This window comes from Carcharodon carcharias, chromosome 1, assembly GCF_017639515.1.
Source record: "Carcharodon carcharias isolate sCarCar2 chromosome 1, sCarCar2.pri, whole genome shotgun sequence".
NCBI lineage: Eukaryota > Metazoa > Chordata > Chondrichthyes > Lamniformes > Lamnidae > Carcharodon > Carcharodon carcharias.
This window is the reverse complement of record NC_054467.1, coordinates 34,199,397-34,226,610: the sequence shown is the minus strand read 5'-3', so window position 1 is coordinate 34,226,610 and position 27,214 is coordinate 34,199,397. Positions and strand designations below refer to the sequence as shown.

The 27,214-nt window shown below is 39.3% G+C and overlaps 1 protein-coding gene across 13 annotated transcripts in view; it reads left to right on the top strand.

Moving 5' to 3' along the window:
* Nucleotides 1-27,214, top strand: part of abhd18 (abhydrolase domain containing 18) — a 135,390-nt gene that overhangs the window by 41,528 nt on the left and 66,648 nt on the right. For 8 of the 13 annotated variants that reach the window (XR_005944211.1, XM_041197519.1, XM_041197510.1 and 5 more), the window contains exons 2-4: nucleotides 8,717-8,838; nucleotides 10,433-10,517; nucleotides 17,475-17,575. Coding sequence is in view for 8 of the 13 variants with exons in the window: in XM_041197519.1 (XP_041053453.1) it covers nucleotides 8,747-8,838; nucleotides 10,433-10,517; nucleotides 17,475-17,575 (278 nt within the window). In the remaining 5 variants the exon portion in view is untranslated. Of the gene's footprint in view, nucleotides 1-8,716; nucleotides 8,839-10,431; nucleotides 10,518-12,830; nucleotides 13,012-17,474; nucleotides 17,576-27,214 lie in introns of those variants that run through there. The other 5 variants (XM_041197561.1, XM_041197589.1, XM_041197550.1 and 2 more) reach the window with 4 other exon arrangements.

Here is a 27,214-nt window from a genome sequence, read left to right as displayed (position 1 = left end):
TAGTCCCACCGCACTGCCTTATCCCCGTAACCTTGCACATTGCTTCTTTTCAGATAGCCATCTAATTTGTTTTGGAATACCTCGATTGAACTTGTTTCCACCAACCTCTCAGGAAGCTCGTTCCAGACTCCAACTACCCTCTGGGTGAAAAAAATTTCCTCACGTCCCTTACTTCTTTTGCCAATTATTTTGAATCTGTGCCCTCTAGTTCTTGATGCTCCCTTGAGTGGGAACAGTTTCGCATTATTTACCATGTCCATAGCCCTCAGCATCTTGAGTACCTCTATCAAGTCTCCTCTCAGCCTTTCTTCCAAGGGAAACAGTCCCAACCTCCAATCTATTCTCATAGTTACAGTTCTTAACCCTTGGAATCATTCTTGTGTATTTCCTCTGCATTGTCTCCAATGCCTTCCTCTAGTATGGCGCCCAGAACGACGCAGTACTCCAGATGAAACCCAACTTGTGTCTTATACAGGTTCAACATAACCACCTTACTCCTGTGCTCAATGCCCCTATTAATAAAGCCTAAGATACTATATGATTTGTAACTGCTCTCTCAACATGCCCTGCCATCTTCAATGACTTATGTACATATACACCGAGGTCCCTCTGTTCCTGCACCTCCTTTAGAGTTTCTCCCTTTATTTTATACTGTCTCACCATATTTTTCTTGCCAAAATGAATTATCTCTCACTTCTCCGCACTGGACTTCATCTGTCACTTGTCTGCCCCATCTGTCCTTTTGAAGTTCAAGGCTATCCTCATCACAGCTGCCAACATTTCCAATCTTTGTATCATCTGCAGATTTTGAAATCATGCCCTGAACACCACAGTCTAGGTCATTAATATAGATCAGGAAGAGCAAGGGTCCCAACACTGACCCCTGGGGAACTCCACTACAAACCTTCCTCCCATCTGAAAAACATCCATTAACCACTGCTCTTTGTTTCCTGTCACGCAGCCAATTTCTTATTCAAGTGCCTACTCTGTCTTTTATTCTGAGAGAGAATTTTGCTCTCAAGTTTGTGGTGTGGCACTGTATCAAATGCCTTTTGAAAATCCATATACACCACATCAACAGCGCTGCCCTTATCAACCTTCTCTGTTATCTCCTCAAAATAACTCCAAGTTATCTGCAAGTTAGTTCAACATGATTTTCTCTTAATGAATCCATGCTGGCTTTCCTTAACTATCTTGCAAACCTCACAGTGAGGGTGTTAGTCCCAGTCCTGTTAAGGTGTAGCCCATTCTTGTACAGGTCTCAGCTGCAACAGAACAAGTCCCAATGCCTCAGAAATCTAAAGCCCACTCTCCTACGACACTTCTTTGGCCATGTGTTGAACTGCTGAATCTTCCTATTCTTATGCTCACTAGCACGTGGCACTGGGAATAATCCTGAGATTGCTGCTCTTGAGGTCCTGCTTTTTAATTCCCTTCCTAACTCCCTAAAATCTGCTTTTAGGACCTCCTCTCCTTTCCTACCTATATCATTGGTCCCAATGTGGACCATGACCTTTGGCTGTTCACCCTCCCCAAAAGAATGTCCTGCAGCCGTTCTGTGATATCCTTGACCCTGGCACCAAGAAGGCAAAGTACCATCCTGGAGTCATGTCTACGGTCGCAGAAATGCCTGTCTGCTCCCCTAACTATGGAATCCCCTACCACCATAGCACTTCTACTCTTCCTCCTCCCATCCTGTGCATCTGGGCCACCTGTGTGCCACAATCTGGCTCTTGCTACACCCCCTGAGAAAGCATCTTGCTCACCAGTATCTAGAATGGCAAAACAATTAGAGAGTGAGAGAGCCTCCGGGAATTCCTGCACTACCTGCCTGTTTCTCTTAGATACTCTACAGTGACTCCAGCTGCTGCTCGAGTCTGCAGCTGGTGACACTTCCTCCAGATGTAGTCTTCGAGGGCACTTTGTGCCTGCACATCTTCCCACATCCTGCAGGATGCACATTCCACATGGCCGAGCTGCACTGACATACCTTAAAGTTTATATAAAATGTTTACCACAGTATGGTATAATATAATAACTCACCTGTCACTCACCAATTGTCTCCTCTACCGAGTCTGGAAAGGCCTAGTCTTACCCAGCAATCAATTTACTGGACTCCTGTGACATCAGTTACAGATTTTATCTGTAAACTCCTGGCTTGTGCTCTCTGCTGCTTCGTGGTGGCGTTCCCTTTCCGAACTCCCACTGTTTTATGGACTCCTTTATGTTATTTAGTTAGCTTAATTTAATTACTTTCTTAATTAACTTAGAATAATTCCTGTGTATACCACACCTCTTCTCTCTCTCCCCCCCCCCGTGGCTGTCTCCTCGTGTGCCCATTACTGATTACCTAGCGACAAAAAAACTAATCATCTATATTTCACTCTTACTGCCACATGTTCTTTTCACTTTCGAAGTCTCCTCCCTTTCATTTGTGTTCCATTAATGATGTATTTAATATTTGACTCTTAACTTCTTCCAAGCAGGAAGATGAGAGGTAACCCTGTGTTTGTTGAACAGCTGCCAGAGATATGCTACAATATAGCTTGTTAAGAGAGGAAGTGATACTGGAGACAGGGGTGTAGGCTGGTGGGAGGAAATTAATAAGCAAAGGGATTGGCACTAAAATTTGTAAGGGAGCTTAAGGAGGTGAGCATGTTCTCGGAAGGCGGAAGGAGTGGGGGAAAGGTTGGACCTCTAATGTTGTTGAGTTGCATTTGTGCCTGGGGATAGTCAGTGGTATTGTGGTATGGGTACTTTTGAGCTAGTTGAGGGAGACTGTGGGCTGACTGGGAGACAGATGGGGGGTCAAATTTTGCAGTTAGCTGGAAAAGCACCAATGAGTGGAGGACCTTTGGAGTGCAGTTGGGCTTCCTTCAATCCCATTGTGACTAGTACCTGTCTCAAGCCCTTGCCATGCTACTTTTCCCTTGAACTGTATTAGGATCATGTAACTGGATAATTACTTATCCCATTAAATACAGTGATTTAGTGGATGAAAATTATTGTTTAACTGCTGATCAACTTTGTAAAAATTACAGGGGTACAAAAATCTCCAGAAAATAACACGATCTTTAATTTATAACGTCATAAGTCTTGAGCACTTCATAGAAACGTAATCTGACCCAGCCATAAAAGAAGGTGTTAGAATATATGATCAAAAGTTTAGTTAGAAAGGTAGGATAAAGAGCCTCTTAAAGGAGGAGACCAAAGCAGGGAGGTGGTATGATTTAGAGAGGGTGGTCCAGACTTTTCCAGCCAATGGTGGAATAGTTGGTGGAGTGATTTACAATCGGATGCAAGAGGCTAGGATTGAAGGAATGCAGAGAACTTGGAGGATTGCAGAGGTAGAGGAGGTTACAGTGAGAGGCAGGGGCAAGGCCATGGGATTTGAATGCAAGGATGGAATTTTAAAATGGAGGTATTCCAGGACCAGAATCCAAATGTAGGAGAGCAAGCAGAGGGTTGAGGGGTCAACAGGACTTGGTGTGAGTTAGGGTATAGGCTGCAGTGTTTTGGATGAGCTCAAGTACATGTAGAAAGAAAGGAGAGAGGCTGGCCAGGAGGTCATTTGAATAGTCAGATCTAGAGTTTATAAAGGCATGGGTGACACCTAAACTGTATACTGGAATAAAAAACAAACCTATGTACTGTTGCTTGGTAGTACAGAACTTGAATATTGCTGAAAAGCAAGACATGTTGCCAAAGCTTTTTGCCCAGCTTATCAGGATGACGAACACAAGAATATCAAATTTCAAATGATCACAACAATTTCTTCTACAGGAGAAAAGGATGCTGATTGGTTGTCAAGTCGACTCTGGCCAACGCGTTGCCATGGGGAAAGCAAAGGAAAACTTTAGGCTCCCCAAGCTCCAGGGTAATTCAAAATAGGTGCAAGGCTTGTACACGTTTCTTTTGTTTGCAGAGAATGGGTCTCTGCATATAAATGTACATTGCTTCTAGCATGTGTAAATGAGCCTTGTATGAGCTCGACTGATTATCTTAAACTGGTTTTAAGTGTTGTTATTAACACACTCAGGATCATTCAGCAAGTGCTGCCCAATCGCTGAATCACATCCAACAGTTGACATTTTGTTTTGGGTTTTGTAAGTGTGGGGCTGGTTGAGTATGATCTGTACTTTCCCTATTACAGACAACTGAGGGAAAGGACTCTTTTTGATTCGATCAGTCAATTGTTGGGAGGTATGGCCTATGTACCTGGCATTGCACTGGCACCATTATTCATACACAACAGTGCTCGACTGTGTGGTAGGCAGAACATCCTTTTTGGACTGACAGCTCAATCCGGTTAGTGGAAAACCTGACTCGTATAGCCACTGCATGAATCAAGCAGCATGCTTCTTCGGTTGTTATTTTATGTAGAGTACAGAACGTACTCAACCAGCCCATGTTTGCAAAACCCAGAACAAAACATCCACTGTTAGATGTGATTCCGCAATTAGGAAGCACTCGCTGAACAATCCTGAGTGTGCTCATTGCTACATCAACAACCCATTTAAGATAATCAGTTGAGCTTATAACATGGCTCATTTACACTTGCTGGAAGTGACATACATTCAAATGCAGGAACCCATTCTCTATAAACAAAAGGAATATGTTCAAGCCTTATGCCTTTTTTCAATTAACTGGGAGCTTGAGGAGCCCTTTGGCCGAGACATTGTCATGGAGAAAGTAATCAGTCAACTTGTCAACCAATCAGCACCCTTTTCTCCTTTATTATAAGTTGTGATCATTTGGTATTCTTGTGTTGTTCTAAATGAGTGAAAGATGAGAAGCTTTGGCAACGTCTCTCTTTTCAGCAATATCTAAGTACTGTTCCGAAAGAGGGTGCAAATAATTGAATTGCTTCAGAAGAATAAATAGAAATCTTTGAGTGAACATAGGTTGCATAAATAATCAGCTCCTTGTATAGATAGTTCCCTGTCCAAACCACCTTATAAAGTTTATGCTCTTTATTGCTTTTTATTTTAAAGAAACAACTTATTTACTCTCAGTATTTTCTGTATTTGTTAGCAATTATCCATTGGTGAACTAATATGGAAGTGGGGTCAGTTTTACAAAGATCAAGTTATGCCTTGCTCTGTGAAGGGTGTCATTCGACAGAAATATGCACACAGGTATGCCGGGAGCTGAAGCTAACAGTAGTAGGTCAACATATTTGCAGACATACTAGGCTCAGGTTTCATGTATAGGCCCTAGATGTGCCAAGTTTTATTTCCTAGTAAATTTCATGTTTTTTTTTTGTCTATTGTGTCACAAATAAATTAGGCACCTATTGCTGGAAATATATCAGGGAAGCCAGTCAGGTGGTCAAAAGAATTGTCAAAAAAATATTTAGAGGGTGGTTCTTGCTCCTGTTCTGATTTGTAGATTTTGATGGCACATTCATTTTTTTATGTTTTCTGTTACTGCTGGAAATGAGTTTTATTCTGCAATAGCACAAAAATTGCAAAAGTTTGGAGACATTAGTTAATCTCCCAATCAGCTACACAAGTCAAGTTCAAGTCAAAAAAAACATTTTTAGGTCAAGCATTGTTTCCCAACATTATTTTCATCTCTCCAATAAGATTGTGTGTCTAGTGGGTTGGAGGCAGGTAGGGAGGATTGTATGAAGGAGTTATACACAATGTCAGTCTCAGAGGCTTGTCAGATCATTTGATTTTTATTTGTAGATGGTTGAGAGTTACTTGAATCAAACTAGAGGTGGGGTTTGGGGAACGCAGGGCTAGGGAAGGAGGCAGAAAGGGAGGCAGGGTGAGGGGAGGGAACAGGAGCCTTGGAATCAAGTGAGAGAAGGAGAAAGAAACAAAAGAGGGAAGCATAGAAACAGTGAAGAGGAAGATGAGATGGGGGTCAACATTTGCCTTACTGGGGCCTTGCTCAAAGTCCTTAAGTGGATAGTGTTAACCGGGATGGATGATGTGCTGGTCAGCTAGCTATCATGTGAGGAAAGGAATTGCTAGTGTGCAAATGTTGCTCGAGCCTGTTGGGAGTGGTTGGTTATGTTGGTTTTCTCTTCAGTGTGTTAAATGGACGGATAAATGTAACTGGAATATCGGGGATGAGTACAATTTTTTTATATTCCCAAATGTATAAGCTGTAAGGCCATTCAACAAAAAGGTTGCTGGTAGTGGGTTATAATTGTGATGGTGGTTGTAGAACGTTGCATTTGTTGAAGGTCAAAATAGTAACAAATGAAGCATTGCCACTTTTCTACAAATTATCTCTTTTACGAAAATATCTACACAATTGGCTAAATTAGACTTTACAATACGTTGTCCTAATTCCAAATTAAAAGACACAAGATGACAAAAGGAAATTGTATGTGAAACTGAATAGTGACTTTTCATGATGGATTTTTTTTTCACGTTAGCCAGGGACATTTGCATAGCCCTTGGTATTGATCAAATCTGTGCTTGACAATGATAACATTGTTTTAAACTTTTTTTGGGCATTTTCATCATTGAACATAAATTTATAGCTACAGTCTGTGATGTTTTATTGCTTTCCTTTATATGATTCATATCTGAAAGAAAAATCATTTTCCTTCTTGATTGTACATGGTACTTCATTAGAGAGGAATTTAGTGCAAAGACAATATTTGAGGAAAAAGTTGGCCTTTTTTAATAGGTTGAGTTTAAAAAAAACCTTGTGTTTGAAAATATTTGCAGGTGATAGCTTTCTCATCCTATTAATTTGTATGGCTTGCCAGAATGAAACATCTGTTTATAAAACATAGTCTGTCTTTCCCCTTTCGTTAATGTTTTAAGTGTCTTTTTTTACCCAATACATAGGCATTCCTGTTCCCTATTGTACACTATAAAATTGTTATTCTTATGAATCAACTCCAGAAATTTATGATCATAATGACAAGGTCATAATGACACAACAGATATTTGAGCATTAGCAACCTGTAATGTATAATGATTTCATGTGATGTGATGTTATAAGTTGTGATTGTTTTGTCACGTAAGTACTGCATTGCTGACATACCTGTTGATTTTAACTGTATATGGAAATAAATTAAAACTGTACATAGTTCACTGGTGAGGGTGCATTGTGAGAGACTGGAAAAGCCAGTTGTTCTCCTTGGAACAGAAAGAGTTCAAGGGTGATTCAATGGAGGTGTTCAGAATTATGAAGGGTTTTGATTGGAAATGTCCTGCAGGCAGATCAAGCAATTGGGAAGCAAATGGTATGTTAACCTTCATTGCAAGATGGTTGGAGTATGAAGGTAAAGAAGTCTTGCTGCAATTATATGAGGCTTTAATGAGGCCGTATCTTAAATAAAGTGAGGAAATATATGCCTAGAGGAGGTATAATAACAGTTTGTTAGATTGATTCCTGGGGATGAGCGGATTCCTCTGTGAGGAGAGATTGAGTAGCATGGGCCTATATTCTCTGGAATTTAGAAGAATGAGAGATGATCTCATTGAAATGTATAATATCCTTTCAGCATCTATCTGGTCAAGTGCTCAAAGGCTGTTGTTTCCTGGCTATAGAGTCTAAAACTAGGGGTCAAGTCTTAAGATAAGGAGTCGACCATTTAGGATTGAGATGAGAAATTTTTTCAATCAAAAGCTTGTGAATCTTTGTGAATCTCCACTTCAGATGGCATTGGATGTTGATTCGTTGAGTATATTCAAGACTGAGGTCCATGTATTTTTGGAGACCAAGAGAATCAAGGGAATGTGGGATTGTGCAGGAAAGTGGAACTCAGGAGAAAGACATATTGAATGGCAGAGCAAGCTTGAGGCCCCATATGACTTACCCTTATTTCTCATGTTCTTAAAAAAAAAAAATCAGGGTCAAAATTCTGGAACATCCTATTGAGCATCACTGGGTGTACCTACATCAGGCAGACTGCAGTGGTTCAAGAAGGTGACTCACTGACACTTTCTTGAGGACGTTTAGAGATGTGCACTAAATGTTGGCCTTGCCAGCGACCCACCCATTACCCATTACCCCCTCCCCACATCCCATGGATGCATAATTTAAAAAAAACTGTTTCTACTGACAGCAGTGTAAGTAACTAAAGGAATAGATTTAAGGTAACCTGCAAAAGAACCAGAGGCAAGATGTAATATTTTTGTGCAGTGCAGTATGATCTGAAATGTACTGCCTGCATGGGTGGGGAAGCAGGCTCAATAGTAGCGTAGCTTTTTCGAAAGGAAATTGGATATGTACTTGAAAAAGAAAAAAATGCAGAGCTATGGGGAAAGAGCAGAGGGTTGAGACTCATTGGATTGCTCTTTCAAAGAGCTGGCACAGGTATGAGGGCCCAAATGGCCTATTACTGTGCGGTAAGGTTCTATTGAAGGGATAAATGTAGATTAAGTGTGGACTGAAGTAATCAGCTTCTCCATGGGGCAAAATGATTATTGATTTTGGGGTCTAGCAAGGCTGAGAGTTACTCAGGATTTCTATATTTCTTTCAGGAATTAGAGTATTTTAACTAGTGTTGGGTAAGTGTGGTAGTCTAATATAGGATACATGTAACTTGTAAAGTGCCAGAGATTTCGGCTTGACCACTGTACATTGGTCTGTGGAAGAACTAGATTTTATGAATGAATTTTTCTAATTTGATTTTTCTTAAATCATTTTGGCTACAGTAACTATTTTATATAATCGTAATGTAGATCCTGATATGATTATGCTTTTTTTTTTAAAAAGTACTGCGTCTTTCTTTAATTAGATGTGCTGTTAAGAGTAATTGCTCCTTCGGATGGGTGTCAGTAAATTGGACGTTCTCTACAGGCGATTCCTTCTTTCAAAATTTTTCATTCAAGGATGGGGAAAGCCGGATGATCTCAGAAGGTACTATATAAAGATACTGTTTGTGTCATTTATTGACCTCCGTTCAACATGATTTTGTGTTGCACTTTTGAGGTGTCCTTGTGATCCATTATTTCTTTTGAGGGACTGCTTTTGAAGCTAGCCTTTGTATTTAAATTGAGTTTGTTCTTGTCATGTGGGGAAATGATTCCTCCTTTCCAGCAACATTGAAACATATCACCTTTCAGCTGCAATACGGATTAATTGGTGTCTGTGGACAAACGTTGTTTTCAGACTAGTTGCTTATCTTGACTAAAGAATAGTAGAGATAGAAGTAAAATTTGCTATTGATGTTTGGGGAAAAAAAATACATTTTTAGTGTAACTTTAAATGTTTCCTTCTAATTATCTGATGGGCTGTGATGTACAGTCTGACCTCTTGAATGATCTGACCTGATGACTTGTGAGCATCTAAGTTGAGTTACAGTAATGAGTGGGATGTAGCTTATATACTATTGCCTTGTTTATAATGTATTAGGTAAGGTTTTCTTTTACCTGATGTAGGAATTTTGGAATGGATGCAGCAAATTCAAGTGTTCTGCATTCTCCTATTCTGCCTTTGTCCATGCTCTACTGGATTTGCCATTTTATACATATTGTGGATCCTCAGCAGTTGTTCAAATCTGGGGTGGAGTGGAGAAGATTTTGGTTAAATTTTAAACTGCATGCTACATGTGTATGCACAGGATGCATAGCCTTGACTTGTTTCAATGTTTTCTACCTTGAGTAATTGTCCTGCAGTCATGGGTATTAGCGCTAAAGCTGCTATACTGACTTATAGAAAGAGGAGATTGAAGGTTTAATGCAGTGGGGCGATGAATTCTGATGTTTACTTTGCCTCCTCTGCCTGAAAAGCCTCCTCGAATACAGTCCTAAACCTGTGTGTGTGTCTGTATAATCACAGAATCTTAACGGCACAGAAGGAGGCCATTCAGCCCATTGTGTCTGCACCGGCTCTCCAGTGAGCAATAAGACCTAGTGCTGTTGCCCTGCCTTTTCCCCATACCCCTGCACCTTGTTTCTATTCGAATAATCATCTAATGCCCTCTTGAATGCCTTGATTGAACCCGCCTCCACCACACTTCCAGGCAGTGCATTCCAGACCCGAACCATTCGTTTCACATCACATTTGCAGTCAAAGAAAGAGAACCCTGGATGGAAAATATCTCATATATACCCAGTGTCTCTCTATGGTGAAGTAGTTGAGTTTAGGAGTTCAGTAGGATGGGTTGAACTACAGCTGATATGGGTATTGGGTTTTCCAATATGGTGGCATCATATGCTTACTTAATTAGACTAAAATCTTTAGAGTAATTTAAAATCTGTAGGATTTATTTTTAGATTTTTAATGCCTTAAAAATTATAAATCCAAACGTTGTCTTTTTTAGTTGCTATTAGTAGTTGATAGCAATCAATGATCAAATTTTGAAAATTGCAGCTGTAAATAAGCAACAAAATGGCTCTTTGTACCTTTGGTTTCCTATAGTTATAATGTGGACTGATATGGGACTTGCATTTAATTGGATATTTTTTAAAAGCATGTTTTGAAAGTATCATGGTTTTATTTTTAATTGCAGGTTGTTTGAATTTAGGAAAAAAATAGGAAACCGAGAAAAATGTCAACAGTTGGTCCCAAAAGACTACCCCATATTCATTGACAAGGTAATCATTTAGTGATGAAATGGCCTTTTGTAAAGGTGCACTATTTTTGTTTCTGATTGTATTGTTGGACAAGATAAAATATCATTCAAAGCTTTTTTGCCTAATTTAACTTGTACACCCCAATAAATCAAAATTTTGTCTCAATTGTGAAAGCAGGCAAGCACTAACTCTGGTCTCACTCATGCAAAATTTCTCACGGATAGTCAAATATAGTGCACGTAACCATTGTAGGTTTATTTGGATATTTCCTCTACCAAGTTCAGCTACCAACTGTGTGCAGCCATGGTTCCCTCCAGATGAGTCCAGTTGTACCATGATGCGTTTTTCACTAATAGTTGACACTTAGATTGAGCCTTTTAATGTAGAAAACAACTTGTCAAACAGGGCAGGTCAGATCAGGGACGGTGGGAATTAGGAGAGGATAGCAGAGATAACCAAAAGCATTGTCAAAGATATTAGTTTTGAGAGGGCTTTCAAAGGTCGGGAGAAACTTAGCAAGAATTAGATGTTTAGGAATGACCTTGAACTCAAGACAATAATGTTGCTATTAGTAGGATAGAGGGAGGAGATGAGAGTAGTGGCTCGGACTTGAGTGCAGAAAACATGAGCTGGGATTAGACATCAAAGAGGATGGAGAGGGAGGATAGAATGAGCCATGAAATGATTTGTCAGTTAAATCAGTGTGCAGTGGGTACAAAGAGCCCTTGGAGGTTAGTGAAAATTAGTTGCTGCTGAATTGGAGCACTTTTGAGAAGAGTTTTGGACACTGATTAGGAGGATTTGGAAAAGCCCAGTCTAGTGATATGAAGGGTATGGTTGAGGCTTTAGTAGTAGTGGAGATGAAGTAGGTGGAAAGAAATTATGTTGTTGATGGTGTTACTGACCAAGATGGGAGGAGTGCACAGTTAATTCTAGCCCCACTTCTTCACAGGTTGTAACAGTAGTTTAAATGTTTAATTCACCCACAAAACTAGCCAATTATTTACGTTTGATATTGTTTTTTCTAGCATAAAAAGATACTAACCAAGCTTCTTTAAGTAAACATAAAAATATCGATTTGTTATAAAACAAACTACTTTTAAAACAAGTTAATAAACTGGTTAACATACAAGTTGTAGTTTAGAAGTGTAACGATTTCTCCTTTTTGAAAAAAATATACAAACCCCCTAACACTCACAGACATAAAACAGGACAAAGTTTCTTTTAAAATGAAAAAATTCACAAAGATCTTGGCGCTGTTGATCAAACAGAATTCTGCCCATAATAGTTCTGGAAGTTCCTTCAGATGTTTTTTTGATTAAACTATCCTTAACGACTCTCACTTTTCACAACTTTGCGAACTCTCAAAAAAAGACTTATTCTGATGAGCCATTTCTGAGGAAAGTTTAACACAAAGGTGTGAAGAGAGAGGGAAAGAGAGTGTCTTTTTCAGGCAGCTTGCTTCTAAGGCACCCACACTCTCTCTTAGAGTTTTAAAGACTAAGATGTTTAAAGAATACTTCCCTTAGGCAAGGTGTTTTTAACCAAACAGCAAGAGCTTTGAGCCTGGAAACAGCAGCTCTTTGTTAACTTGGATATACAAAGTATTTCTTCCCTCTCCAGGCATTCCCTGCCGGACATCTATTTTGATGCATGGTTTCTTGAAGAATGGCATTTTCGAAGCCCCAAAGTAATATTGCAAACTTTAAAAAAAACTCAGGAGGCAGAATGTCCAAAATTCAATGTTCTTCAAATTTTCCAGAAAATAGTTCCTCACAATGGGCTGGTTGTGGATTGTGAAGCCCAGCTTGAGGCCAAGCAGGACATTGAAGTTGCACAATATTGGATTTGGTCTTTGTGAGTAGCCAAGAGGAAGGTAGAATCAAGTTTCTGTTAAAAAACTGAACAGTAGCTTCACTCTTACTAATGTTGAGCCGGGGAAAGTTCTGACTCAATCATGTCAGACAACACAGCTAGTCAAGAGTGATTCATGACTCAATATTCCAGTCCCTATGGAACAATATCTAGCCTCCTTTAGGCACCTTCCCATAAATTTTGGGTGGTGGAGAGCTAAAACTGGTTGTCAGTTTACATGTGCTTAAACTCACAGTGCAAATACATTGGGTGGCATTGGCCATTCACAGGTTCATCGCAGAACTAGAAGCGTTCAAAAGCTTAGGTGGGGAGATTGAAGATCAAGTTCCATGGATTTCATATATAAATACCTATAAAACAAAATAGGAACAAAGACTGGTTTCAGTTTTGGATGCTGTTTGTTAATCACCGTGTTTCCTTTCACCATGCATCTTCCCTACTCCTTGAACTCTGCTGCAGCTAGGTGATACACAAAGGGAATGAGAATGTTTGGCTGCTCAGTATTTTCATCTCTTTGGACCAGTATTAAGCCAACGCCAGGCAACACCCTGTGATACGATATTTGAGATTAGGAACTTGCTATGTAGGAAATCGTAAATGAACTTAGATGATGGACTTCTGAGATAGACCATGTATTAAGGTACCCTCTTTGTTTACATTGCATTTTATTTGCATGGTAACAGTGTTACTGGAAACATTAGGAAAATGGTACGCAAACTGTACAGTCTCCTTTTAATCAAAATTCCCCAATATGAAGAGTGGAGGCTCTGTTCAGAAAGAGTGAAATCAGGTAACTATAAATCAGTCAGTCTAACATTAGCAGGGAAATTTCTAACAATAGTGCTGGACTAAAGGAAGTGGCTTATAATGTAGCCAAAAAGAGCTGTAAGCCTGAGGATTGGGAGGATTTTAAAGTTCAGTGAAGGATTACAGAGATAATAAGCTGTGAGTGAACTAGCTAGTGACAAAAACAGATTTTAACAGCTTCTATAGGTATGTAAAAAGGAAGGGATTTGTGAGAGTGAGCGTGCATCCTTTACAGGCGGAGACAGGAGAAATAATAATGGAGAATAAGGGAATAGCAGAGATATTAAACAGATACTATGTATCCATCTTCACTTCACAGTAGAAGACACAAGAAACATTCCAGAAATAGCAGGGAGTTAAAGATCAGGTGACAATGAGGAACTTAAGGGTATTAGTAATGACATAGTACTGGACAAATTAATGGGACTGAAAGCTGACAAATCCCCAGGACCTGATGGCTTGCACCCTTAAAAGACTTGCTACAGAGTTAATGGATGAATTGGTTTTGATCTTTCAGAATTTCCTGGATTTTAGAATGGTCACCGTGGATTGAAAGGCAACAAATGTAATCCCAATATTCGAGAAAGGAGGGAGACAGAAAACAGACTACAGACCAGTTAGCCTGACATCAATAGTAGGGAAAATGTTAGAATCTATTAGGGATATGATAACAGGACATTTGGAACTTAAAGAATGATTGAGCAGAGTCAACATATTTTTATGAAAAGGCAAGCATATTTGACATAGCTGTTGGGAGTTTTTTGAGAATATAATCAGTAACATGGAGAAGGGGAGATCATTGGGTGTAACATGTTTGGATTTTCAAAAAGCATTCAATAAGATCCAGACAAGGGGTTATTGCACAAACTAAGTGTTCATGAGATAGGGAAGTAATATATTAGGGAAGGAAATTAGGAAGGACGGATTGCACCTTAACTGGAATGGGACCAATACCCTTGCGGGGAGGTTTGCTGTTGCTGCTGGGGATGCTTTAAACTAACTTGGCAGGGGGTTGGGATCCTGAGAGGAGATTCAGCAGGGGGAGATGTGCAGCCAAAATTAGAAGAGAGAGCAAGTGAGTCTGGAAGGCATAGAAATTATAGCCAGTTAAGGCACAAGGGAGTTTGGCAAGATTGGGTGGTCTTTGTTTTAATGCAAGGAGTCTGACGAATAAGGCAAATGAGTTGGGGGCACAAACTAACACATGGTAATATGATGTCATTGCTGTCACAGAGATGTGGTTGAGAGAGAGGCAGGATCGACATCTCAATATTCCAGGATACAGGGTCTTCAGGCAAGACAGGGAAGGAAGTAAAAGAGGAGGGGGTATCGCAGTATTGATAAAGGAATCAATTACAGCAGTAAGGAGGGATGACATCTTAAAAGGCTTCTCAAAAGAAACCATATGGGTAGAACTTAAAAACAAAAAAGGAGCAATCACATTTCTGGGAGTGTACTATAGGCCCCCAAACAGTCAGAGAAGTAGAAGAGCAGATATGTAGACAAATTTCAGAGAAGTGTAAAAATAACAGGGTAATAATAGTGGGGGATTTCAACTTCACCAACATTAACTGGTTTAGTTATAATGTGATAGGTGTAGAGGGAGCAGAATTCTTAAAATGCACCCAGGAGAGCTTTTTAAGCCAGTGCGTAGAAGGTCCTATAATTTTAGGGAATGAAGCCATGCAAGTGGTAGAGGTATTAGTGGGGGAGAATTTTACAGATAGTGATCATGACTCTGTTAGATTCAAGATTGTTATGGAAAAGGACAAGGATGGGCCAGAAATCAGAGTTCTAAATTGGGGGAAGGCCAATTTTAATATCAGATATGATTTGGCCAGAGTGGACTGGGAGCAGTTACTTTTAGGTAAATCTGCGTCAGAGCAGTGGGACTCATTCAAGAAGGAAATAGGGAGAGTACAGGGCCAGCATATTCCAGTAAAGACAAAGGGTGGGACCAACAAATCCAGGGACTAGTAATCCAGAGACCCCGGATCGATCCCGCCATGGCAGACGGTGGAATTTGAATTCAGTAAAAATCTGGAATTAAATCTAATGATGACCACGTCGATTGTTGTAAAAACCCATCTGGTTCACTAATGTCCTGTAGGGAAGGAAATCTGCTGTCCTTACCTGGTCTGGCCAACATGTGACTCCAATGTGACTGGCGTAAGTGAGTTAAGCCAAATTTTACGCTACCTCTAATCTCCTGGGAACATCTGTGCCACCTTGCCACTTTCTATAGCTCTTCCCTAAAATCTAAGAAAGCTTATTAACATAGCTCAACCACCATTGAAAACATCTGCAAGATTAAATTCCTGGATTTACTCTTTTTTGTGGCTTTCAATTTCACTTAAAATTCCAGGTGCTGTTGGACCTGACATCACCTGCTTACATAAGCTCATCTTGTGGCTTTCAGACAATTTTCAATCTGACAGGACTATTCAAGTTTTGCAGCTTCACTTGTTTTGAATTGAATTTTTGAGGTGTTTTTGTTTTGCTCTTCTCGTACTAATAACTTTACTTTCCCTGATCAAAGTCCTGTGAGTGCCTGAAGAATTTATTTTTAGGATCCCCTCCACCCCATTCAGAAGGACAAAATAGTTGCAAAGGCTGTTTGACTATTCATCATTCACTACTATCATCATTATAGAGGGAAAGCAGAGGTGGGAGGCACAACATATCAGGCATCATGGTAGTAGATGTATGTTCTGAGTTTTTTTTTGCGTGAAAGCACTACAAAATTCTTGGGACATGCCACTGGCCTTGCCACTTTCTGTAGTTGATTGAACACCACTATGTTTGCTGCAGAGTATGCAAAGTAGTGTCCCAGGAAATTAAGATGCAAGTTTGCGACTGGAAGGACATTGTAGAAACCAGCATGTTTGAGGCATAATATGCTGATTATGTCATTCCAGAAAATTCCTGACCAAAAGATTTTTTGAATTGTATAATTAAACCAGCAAGGTCCTTGGTCAGTGCTAAGCCACATGAATTTAGCAGGGACAATAATTGGTCTCATTGCCCCAAGGATAAATTGTCTGGCCTTCTAGATACTGATAGCTTTCCTGACTAGCTGATTAAATTACAAATTAATATTCTGTATAGCACATCTTCGTAACAGAAGATAGAGAGATTGAGGAAGGGAAGAGTTTGAGAGAAGGGTGGAAATTAGAAACAAAGTTTTTGAAATTTTCCAGTTCGGGGCAAGGGCAAGAATTGGCAATGACAGTCATTAGCGCTCTGGAACAAGAGTTGATTGAGGGGACCAGAGTAGAACTGGACCAAAGCATGTACCATATATGTCATTTAAAGGCAGGCCTGCCTAATAGCCATATGTTTCTATAGCAATATCTTTTGTTTGAAAGAAGTGAATGGTGCCAAAGGGGAAGTTGTTCGATGTAAGAAGTTCATTTCGGCAGAGGAGGCTACTTGTGAATTGGGACTGGTTGCGCCTCAGTTAATGGAAGAAATGGAGAACCATCAGGCCTTGCTATTTGGGGCTGCAGGTGTGTAGAGGAATGGATGACCACTATGAAAATGAGATGCTTAGCACAGGGTCTTTGACTGCTTTCTTGGTTCAGAGGTGCTTGGTCCAAATTTTGCATAGTTAGTAAGGGTGAGGTTAAAAATGTTCACTCTTATAACAGAGAAAATCTGACAGTAACTTTTGGCATCCACGCGTGCAGTTAAACATGGAAATCTAGAGGTTGCTGTCAAAGATATCCCAGTAAAAAGTTAGGACAAGTGCATTCAGGAGTAAGTGAATTTTTGATGGCATGTTAAGTGATAATTGCTGCCAAATCAGCTTTCTAGGCTTTGGAGTTCAATTTCACAGATGTTAAGTCTCATTTCTTCACAAGTTAGTTACAAATTCTTTTTTTCTTTTATTTCTCTACCTTAATCTCAAGTCTCTTCCAATTTTTAGTTTACTTTCTGTACAGAATTTAAATCAAATGTATGTGTCCTGCTTAGCTAGCATGTCACATAAGGATTGGTTGAACAGCCTTACTGTTTCTTGACCTGCTTACGAATGCCATAGTTAACCTTGTAGAGGGTGCTGTGCTGGATCAGATTCTGGATTAGAGCAAGTCTACAGTCAAAAGGCTGAGAAAACTTTGTGGGCAGCTGTTGAACAGTTGAATGGTGCATGCTGATTTTTCACTGCTGCCAACAAAATCTGGGTCTTTGGTGCCACGCTACCTGAGGAGTGAGAAATTAACCATTCAAAAATCAAAAAAATTGTTTCTTTCTGTTCCTGAAGGAATAAAATTGTAACAGAGCTATTTGTTACAGATGGAGGAACAGGCTGATTGTCAGATCCTGGATGGGCACTTTGTATCCCCACTGGATCATTATCTACCAGGGATAATGCCAGCTGAATCTGTCAAAGCTAGGTAAGGAAATAAAAGCACACAATTGAATTCTCACTGTTCTTGCATTTCTTTCCTGAACTATGTGATTGAAACGTTATCTAATGATGTCCTAAATGGTTATTTATATAATTGAGTTTCCATTCATTTGCATTATTAGTATGGTATAAATGCAAACATGAGTTGTGACTGATGCCTTTAGATAATTTCCTGCTATTTTCTTGAATTTTCTTTCCTCCTCCCTTGGCCTTCATACTTTGGTCAAGATCAAAAGCTAGTGCTGCCAAAAATTGTCGGATAATCTTTCATTCCTTTTATGGGGCAGTAAATGAATAAACTAATGTGTTATGTCACTTGACTATACCACAATTCTTCAGTGTAACATTTTTTTTTAGATAGCTTACAATTGCTATTTAGTATTGAAAAAGGGGTTAAGTTTTCAGGAAGTAAAATGCTTCCTTCATCAAACCTTAAAGATGAAATGCCTCTACCACATGTTGCTGTGACCCTGACATTTTGAATTAGTTGGAAGCTATTGGACAAAGCTAACAGGGAGACTATATTTTTGGTTCTAGATTTTTACCATGGTTGATAGCTTTGAATTTAGAAACGGAGTGTAGGGCAGTACTTAGCCAACACTAAGTTGATTACTTTTGCCAACATCCAGAAACAGTATGGATGCTGATCCTACTGGACGGATGCAGAAGTTAAGCTGATCAAAGATGTTCAACAAGAGAGGAATAACTGCTGCATTTAGTATGGGAAACAAACCAAAACAATTAAGAGAAGTAAGCATGTTTAGGGGGGGGGGAGTGGGGGTAGGGAGGGACATCTAGAGAATAATGATCACAACATAGTAAGATTTATCATGATTTCAAGAAACAAGACAGACAAAAGTTGGGGGAAAAGCTAATTATGAGGGGTTGAGGATGGACATAGGGAAGGTAAACTGAAAAAATACTGATAGATGAAGAACAGTGGGAAATATTTGATAAGAATATTAGTACAGTTCAGGAGAAGTATATCTCATTAAAAATCATGGACAAACTAGCTAATAAAGTCACAAAATAAGGATAACACTGAAATTTAATAAAAGTACGCACTAAGTACAAAATGAAGCAGAGGCTAATGAGGGAGAATATGAAGAAGTTAGGAAAGTTATATGATTAGGAAGGCAAAGAGAAATAATGAAATAATCAAAGAATATAAAAAAGTAACATTATGATACATAAATAACAAAGAAAAATTAAGATTGGGTTAAGAGTACATAGGGATGCACAAGGTACACTTGCAGGTAATGATAGTGAAATGCAGGAGATATTGAATTGTTATTTTGCCTCAGTTTTTTAACCAGGGAGAATAACAAGGTGGATGTGACTTTAGGGGAAGAGATCAAATACTTATCAAGACATTTAAGAAAGGAAGGAGGGAGATAATAAACTAATCAAACAGTATCATATAGCACAGAAGGAGCTGGTTCTCTGAATGTTTGAGCTGGTTCTCTGAAAAAGCTACCGATTACTCCCATTCCTGTGTTCTTTCTCCTTAGTCCTAAATTTTCATCTTTTTAAAGTACTGTATACCCTTCTGAAGTTATTATTGAATCTGCTTCAAACACCCTTTCAGGCAGTGCATTACAGATCATCATATCTTCCCCCAGGATCTTTTGCTGATTATCTTAAATCTGTGCCTTCTGGTTACTGACCCTTGTGCCAGTGGAAGCAGTTTCTTCCTATTTACCCAAAATTACTCAATTTTGAACACCTGTTAAATCTTCCCTTAACCTTTTATGCTCTGAGAACAATCCCAGGTTTTCTAGTTGCTCCACAACTGCATTCCACATCCTTGATATTAAACATTTAAATTTCTTCTGCATCTTGACATCCATTTTGAAGTGTGGTTCCCAGATTTGAACACGATACTCCAGCTGAAGTCTGGCATGTGACTTATAAAGATTTACTGTAATCACGGATCTAGATGGATTATCTCCGCAATTACTCAAAGAAGCTAAAGAAGAGATAGCAGAGGTACTAATACCTAATAAAAGGGAATGATGCCAGAAGACTGACAGACAGCTGACATTATTTCTATATTCAAAAAACAGAGATGGAACTATAGACCAGTTAGCTTAATATCAGTGGTAGGAAATATATTGGAGACTTCACTCAATGATATAATAGAAAATTTGTAGAAACCCAATATATAAAAGCAATAGGCAGAGCAGATTTCAAAAGGGTTTATGCTTGACCAAACGTATTCAATTTGTTGGAGTAAGAGGGTAGATAAAGATAATGCAATATACATAATACATAGGGCTGGTTAGTTCAGATAGTTAGAGTGCCGTGTTTAATAATGCTGACAGTGTGGGTACCCATAACGGCTAAGGTAGTTCTTGGGACCTGCCACTTCTACTTGCCTCATTACGATTGTGTGATATCATGGAAAGACTGCTAGAGATAATGATCTGTCACAAACCATGATTAGCAACCTTCAAATAACTGAAGACAAATTATGAGAGAGCATATATAATATACATGGACTTTCAAAAGGCCTTTGATAAGGTTCTAATTGGTAGTCTCATGACTGTGGAATGTGGGTAAGTAGCATAATGGATAGCAAAGTGACCACAAAACAGAACTGAGCAGGGATTAATGGTAGTTACTTGGACTGGCAGAAGGTGATAAACAGTTGATGTACTTCAGAAAGCCAGAAAGAAGGATAGAACTGGAACCAATCTTTATACTCTTTTTATAAAATCATTTATTTACAGGGATGCATCTTAAAAGGATGCACCTCCTCACCCAACAATCACAGTTTCAATCTGCTCCTATTTGGGTTTTGAAAGTAAACCAATTAACAAAATATGATAAAAGCAAAAAACTGCAGATGCTGGAAATCTGAAACAAAAACAAAAAATGCTGGAAAAACTCAGCAGGTCTGACAGCATCTGTGGAGAGAAAGACAGAGTTAACGTTTCGAGTCCGTATGACTCTTCTCTGAAAAAGAGTCATCGAAACGTGAACTCTGTCTTTCTCTCCACAGATGCTGTCAGACCTGCTGAGTTTTTCCAGTGCTTTTTGTTTTTGTAATAAAATTAGGGACAATTTAACAAATTAATAAAAAGATCAAATGAACTAATGAAAGTGGATAACCCCTTAAAGGGGCACAGTAACTAAAGACAAAACTACAACAGGCACTTAAATTTTAAATCAAAATGTAATTTCCTGGGGTGGTGGCACACCCCAGCTGTTCTTATTTATAGAAGCACAAGTGAATCCCCAGTTAATGCCCACCACCTGTGTACAATTAAAAACAATTAACGTGCAATTAGCAGTGGTGTTCCACAGGGATTGGTGCTAGAACCATTATTTACCATTGGCATAAATTATTTGGTCTCTGACGTACATTATCAACTTGCAGATGCCACAAAATTAGAGGTTATAGTTAATACCAAGGAAGACTGCGACATAACACAGGGCATTAACAAATTTGTAGAATGGATATGTAAATGGTAAATGAATTTCAATATAAATGTGAGGGTTATGCATTTTGGTAGGAGGAATAAGGATGCCATCTACACCTTTTGAAAATAAGAGCCTGAATGAGATAGCGGCATAAAGGGACCTAGAGGTACAGATTCACATCATAAAAATAGCAGTGCAGTTAACAAAGCTATAAAACATGCAAACACAGCAGTGGGTTTCATTTCAAGTATTTTAGAATTTAAAAGCAGACAAGTTGTATTAAACATGCATATAACCTTGGTTAAACAAAAATTAGAATTCTGACCATATAATAAGGATTTGGAAGTACAGGAGAAAATACAAAAGAGATTTACAAGAATGATACCAGAACTCAGAGAGTGCAACTCTTGAGAGAGAGTGAGTAGACTAGAAAGAGAGACTCAGAGGTGACCTAGTAGAGGCTTTTAAGATTATGAAGGTGTTTGCGTTTTATAGGATAGATATGGAGAGAACGTTGCCACTTATGGGGTTTCAAAAATTGAGGACCATAAATGCAATATGGTCACCTATCGATTCAATAAGGAATTCAAGAAATCTTAGAGTGATGAGAATATTGAAATCATTGCCACAAGGAGAGGTAGAGGCAAATTGCATAGATACGTTCAAGAGGAATCGGGAAAGGGGAGAAAAGAAGCCCATGTTGACCATGGGAGAAGGCCTGTGTGAGAAAATTCAAATCTGACACCAAATATGGTTTTAATTTAAACCTTCTCCTCTGTTCAACCAAGTCTTGACACATTCAATGTCTTAAAGTCGTAGTCAAACACAGAAATGAACTCAATTATTCCTTTTTGTTTTCTTTGGGTAAAGGCATAGCCTTATCAACCTTTGTTTGTGTCTCTTAAAATTGTGAAGGAAAGCTCAAGAATTTTGTACACTTCTAGTCATAAATACTATTCCAAATGAATCATTACAGCATGACAGTAGTTATTGTGAAAAAGACCCCAAAAATGAAGCAGTTCCTATAAAACACCAGGTGCAAACTTGTTTACCATCTCGGATCCATGGTCCCGTTCCCTGTCACTAGCATAGCAATCTCATTTCACAATATATTTATGACTAACGTCAAGTCAACAGGCTGGAATCTTGCATCCTTTAGCTTGAAATAACAGCACAGTCAGCTAAATTGTGAATTGATGCATTCAACCATAAGGCATCCTGGGAATGAACATCGTTAACCAGTTCATTATTTCTAGCCATAGTACAAAGCCACAAATAAAAAGTAAAGAAAAATCTTAATCATGAGATTAAACCAAATACTAATCCAACGTGTATGTGCCTTGCACATGATCTCTCTCACTTTTGCGCGCTCATTAGAATAAAACACCACAAATACCTGTTGGTTCAGATAGCCTGCTCTAAAATTCAATTACTCTGTACCTAATCTAATCTGGCCATGTTTAATGGTTTTCACCCAACATTAAGCAACAGTTTCTGTAGCAGCATAATGAAGTGGGTGAATTTCAAGATTTCATTATGCCATTGAATATTTGGGGGTCAAGAACAACTTCTTGCCCCAAAAATTAGTGGTGATAAGCTCAAGGTCACTTAACCAAATCCAACATCTATAGCCTTTCTTTTGTCGACGTCATTTACAAGACTGCATGGTAAATTTTCCACCACTATATCTATTCCCAGTTTGAAGATTTGCTGTTCAATATAACAAATTGCATGTTTATTTTAGTTATACTTTATATCCGTGTACTGTAGTCTCGGTCATGCAAAATGTAGCACTGAAAATATTTTTGGCTTGTTAAACAGAGACATAGCGAAAACAAAGTCAGAGCTCCCTGGATGATAAAAGAGAAAGAAATTTAAGATAAAGAAAAAAAATTCTGCTTATGGCAGATGTCAGGTAGCAAATACAATTGAGAACCAGGCTGGATATAGAAGGTTCAGTGGGGAGGTGAAAAAGCCAATAAGAGAACAAAGAGGGAAAATGAAAAGAGACTGGCAACTAACATAAAATGGAATCCCAAAGTCTTCTATAGGTAAATAAATAGTAGAAGGGTGGTAAAAGGGGGAGTATGGTTGATTTGGGACCATAAAGGGGATTTATGCATGGAGGCAGGGCATAGTTGAGTATTAAATGAATACTTTACATGTCTTTACTGAGGAAGAAGATGCTACCCAAGCCCTGGTGAAAGAGAAGGTAATTCAGACACTAAAAGAGTTTGAAATTGGTAAGGAGGTGGTCTTGGATAGGCTTAAAGGCACCATGACTGGATGAGATGCATCCAAATATACGGAGGGAAGTGAGTGTGGAAACTGAAGGCACTGGCCGTAATTTTTCAGTCTTCCTTAGACTCGGGTGGTGCCAGAGGATTACAGCATTGCAAGTGTTTGCACCCTTGTTCAAAAACGACTGTAAAGATAAGCCCAACAACTACAGGCCAATTAGCTTAACTTTGGTGATGGGGAAACAATAATTTATAACAAAATTAATAGTCACATGGACAAATGCAGGTTAATTAAAGAAAGCCAGCATGGATTTCTTAAGATAAAATCCTGTTTAACTGATTTGCTGGAGATTTTTGAAGAGATAACAGAGGGTTGATGAGGAAATGTAGTTGATGTGATGTACATGGACTTCCAAAAGGTGTTTGATATAGTGTCATTCAACAGACTTGTGTGCAAAATTAAAGATCAAGGAATAAATAGAACCATGGAAAAGCTACGACAAAGAAAGAGGCCGTTCAAGCCATCATGTCTACGCTGGCCAGAAAAAAGAAACTAGCTGCTAATTTTTAATCCTACTTTCCAGCACCTGGTCTGTAGCCTTACAGGTTACAGTGATTCAGGTGCAGTTCCAGGTACTTTTTAAATGAGTTGAACATTTCAGCCTCAAATTAGGCAGTGAATTCCAGATACCCACTATCCTACCTCACCTTAAATCTATGCCCCCTGAGAATTGACCCTTCAGCTAGGGGAATGGGTCTTTCCTGTCTACCTTATCTAGGCCCGTCATTTTTCTGCATCTCAATTAGGTCACCCCTCAGCCCCCTCTGTCTAAGGAAAACAACCCTAGCCTATGCAGTTTCTCCTCATAGCTACGATTTTCAAGCCCTAACAATTCTTGTAAATCTCCTCTAATCACTCCAGAGCAATATGTTCTTCCTGTAATGTAACCAGAGCTGTACACAAAATTCCAACCGTGGCCAAACCAGCATTTTATGCAGTTCCATCAATTTGTTCCTGCTTTTGTATTCATTACCTCGTCCAATAAAGGAAAACATTCCATATGCTTTCTTGACCACCTTATCCATCTGTCCTGTCACCTTCAGGGACCTGTGGACATGCTCCTCAAGGTGTCTCAATCCCTCAACCACTCAATATCCTTCCATTTATTGGATATTTCCTTGCTTTGTGTGCACTTGCCTCACACTTTTCCAGATTGAATTCCATTTGCCACTTTCCCGCCTATTCAACCAAAGCATTGACATCAATCTGGAGACAGCAGCTATCATCTTCACGATCAACTACACGGCCATTTTTTGTCATCTGCAAATTTCCAGATCATGTCTCCCACATTTAAGTTCAAATAATTCATATATACAACAAACAGCAAGGGCCCAACACTGACCCATGTGGAACACCACTGAAAACTGACATAAGAAGTAGGAGCAGAAGTAGGCTATTCGGCCCATGGAGTCTGCTCCGCCATTCATTGAGATTATGGCTGATCTGATAATCCTCAACTCCGCTTTCCTGCCTTTTCCCCGTAACCCTTGATTCCCTTATGGATTAAAAATCTGTCCATCTCAGCTTTGACTATGCTTAACGACCCAATCTCTACAGCCCTCTGCAGTAACGAATTCTACAGATTCACTACCCTCAGAGGAAATTCCTCCTCATCTCTGTCTTGAATGGGTGACCTCTTACACTAAGATTATGCCCTCTGGTCCTAGAGTCTCCCACAAGGGGAAACAACCTCTCAGCATCTACCCTGTCAAGCCTCCTAAGAATCTTATATGTTTCAATAAGGTTGCCTCTCATTCTTCTAAACTCCAGTGAGTACAGGCCCAACCTACTGAACCTCCCCTCATAAGAAAATCCCTCCAAACCTAGGATCAACCTAGTGAATCTTCTCTGGACTGCCTCCAGTATACCTTTCCTTAGGTAAGGAACTATTCAAAGTATTCTAGGTGTGGTCTAACTAGTGCCTTGTATTGTTTTAGCAAGACTTCCCTATTTTTATACTGTATTCCCTTTGAAATAAAGGTCAACATTCCATTTGCCTTCCCTATTGCCTGCTGAGCATGTATGCTAGCTTTTTTTGATTCATGCAGGAGGACCCCCAAATCCCTCTGTGCTACAGCTTTCTGCAGTCTTTCTCCATTTAAATAATATTCAGTTCCTCTATCCTTCCTGCCAAAGTGCATAACCTCACATTTTCCCATATTATATTCCATTTGCCAAGTATTTGCCCACTCAGTTAACGTGTCGATATCCTTCAGTACAGTCTTTGTGTCATCCTCACCACTTGCCTTCCCACCTATTTTTGTGTCACCCGCAAACCTGGCGATAGTACATTCACTTCCTTTAATATCCTAGGATGCAACTCATCAAGGCCAGGGGACCTATTGGCCTTTAGCCCTATTAGTTTCCCTTGTACTTTTTCTCTATTGATAGTTTTGCATTTATTTCCTGCCTCCCTTTTTCCCCTTGATTATTTAGTATTTTTGGAATGCTATTAGTGTCTTCTACCATGAAGACTGAAACAAAGTTTCAATTCTTCTGCTGTTTCCTGGCTCCCCATTATTATTTCCCCAGCCACATTCTCTAAGGGGCCTATATTGACTTTGGCCCCTCTCTTCCTTTTTATATATTTAAAGAATATGTTTAAAAAAATTGCCAACTTCCAACTCACCACCTTCCCCTGTTTTCCACGGGATCTCACTTTTTTGACCAGTCTGCTGTGTGGGACTTTGTCAGATGTCTTACTAAAATCCATGTAGACAACATCCACTGCACTACCCTCATTGTTACTTGCTCAAAACTTTCTATTAAGTTAGCAAGACACTATCTTCCCCGAACAAACCATGCTGACTATCCCTTATCAATCTGTCTTTCTAAGTGACTGTTTATCCTGTCCCTCAAAATTGATTCCAATAATTTGCCCACCACTGAAGTTAGACTGACTGGCCTATCCCTCACACCCTTTTTAAGTATTGGTACAACGTTCATGGACTTCCAATCCTCTGATACCTCACTTGCATCGAGTGAAGATTGGAAAATGACATCTGCTATTTCCTCCCTGGCTTCCTTTAACAACCTGGGATACAATCCATCCAGCCCTGGTGATATATAAACCTTCTAGGAGTAAGTCTTTCCAGTACTTCCTCTCTCATTATACTTATTGTATCTAATATTTCACACTCCTCCGCTTTAACTAGAATATCTGCATCATCCCTCACCTTAGTGAAGACAGAGAGAAAATACTCATTGAGAATCCTGCCCACATCTTCAGCGTCAACCTACAGGTTACCATGCACGTTTCTGATAGGCCCTACCTTTTCCTTAGTTCTCCTTTTGCTCTTAATGTACTGGTAAAACACCTATGGGTTTCCTGCCAATATTTTTTCATATCCTCTCCTTGCTTTCATAATTTCCTTTTTTACTTCGCCTCTGTGCTTTCTAAAATCCTTTCTACAGTATTAAGCTTTTTGTGAGTATCATAAGCTTTCTTTTTCTGCTTTATCTTACCCTGTATGCTTCTGGATGACGAGGGGGCTCTAGATTTGGCAGCGCCACCCTTTTTCTTTTTAGGGGCATGTCTACACTGTGCCTGTAGAATCTCACTTTTGAATGCCTATCAGTGATTTGACACAGTTTTCCCTTCTAGTAGCTGTATCGAATCCACTTTTGCCAGTTCACCTCTCAGCTTTGTAAAATTTATCTTCTACCAGTTTAGAACTTTTACTCCTGTTCTATCTTTGTCCTTTTCCATAATGATGCTAAATCTAATTGTATTATGGTCTCTATTTCCAAAATGGTCCCCCATTCATCCACATGCTCAGCTTTGTTTCCTAAGATTAAATCTAGAATTGCATCCCCTCTCCTTGGACTGTTATGTGCTGGCTCAGAAAGTTCACTTGAATGCTGTGAAAGAGTTTTGTGCTTCCTGCGCCCTTAACAC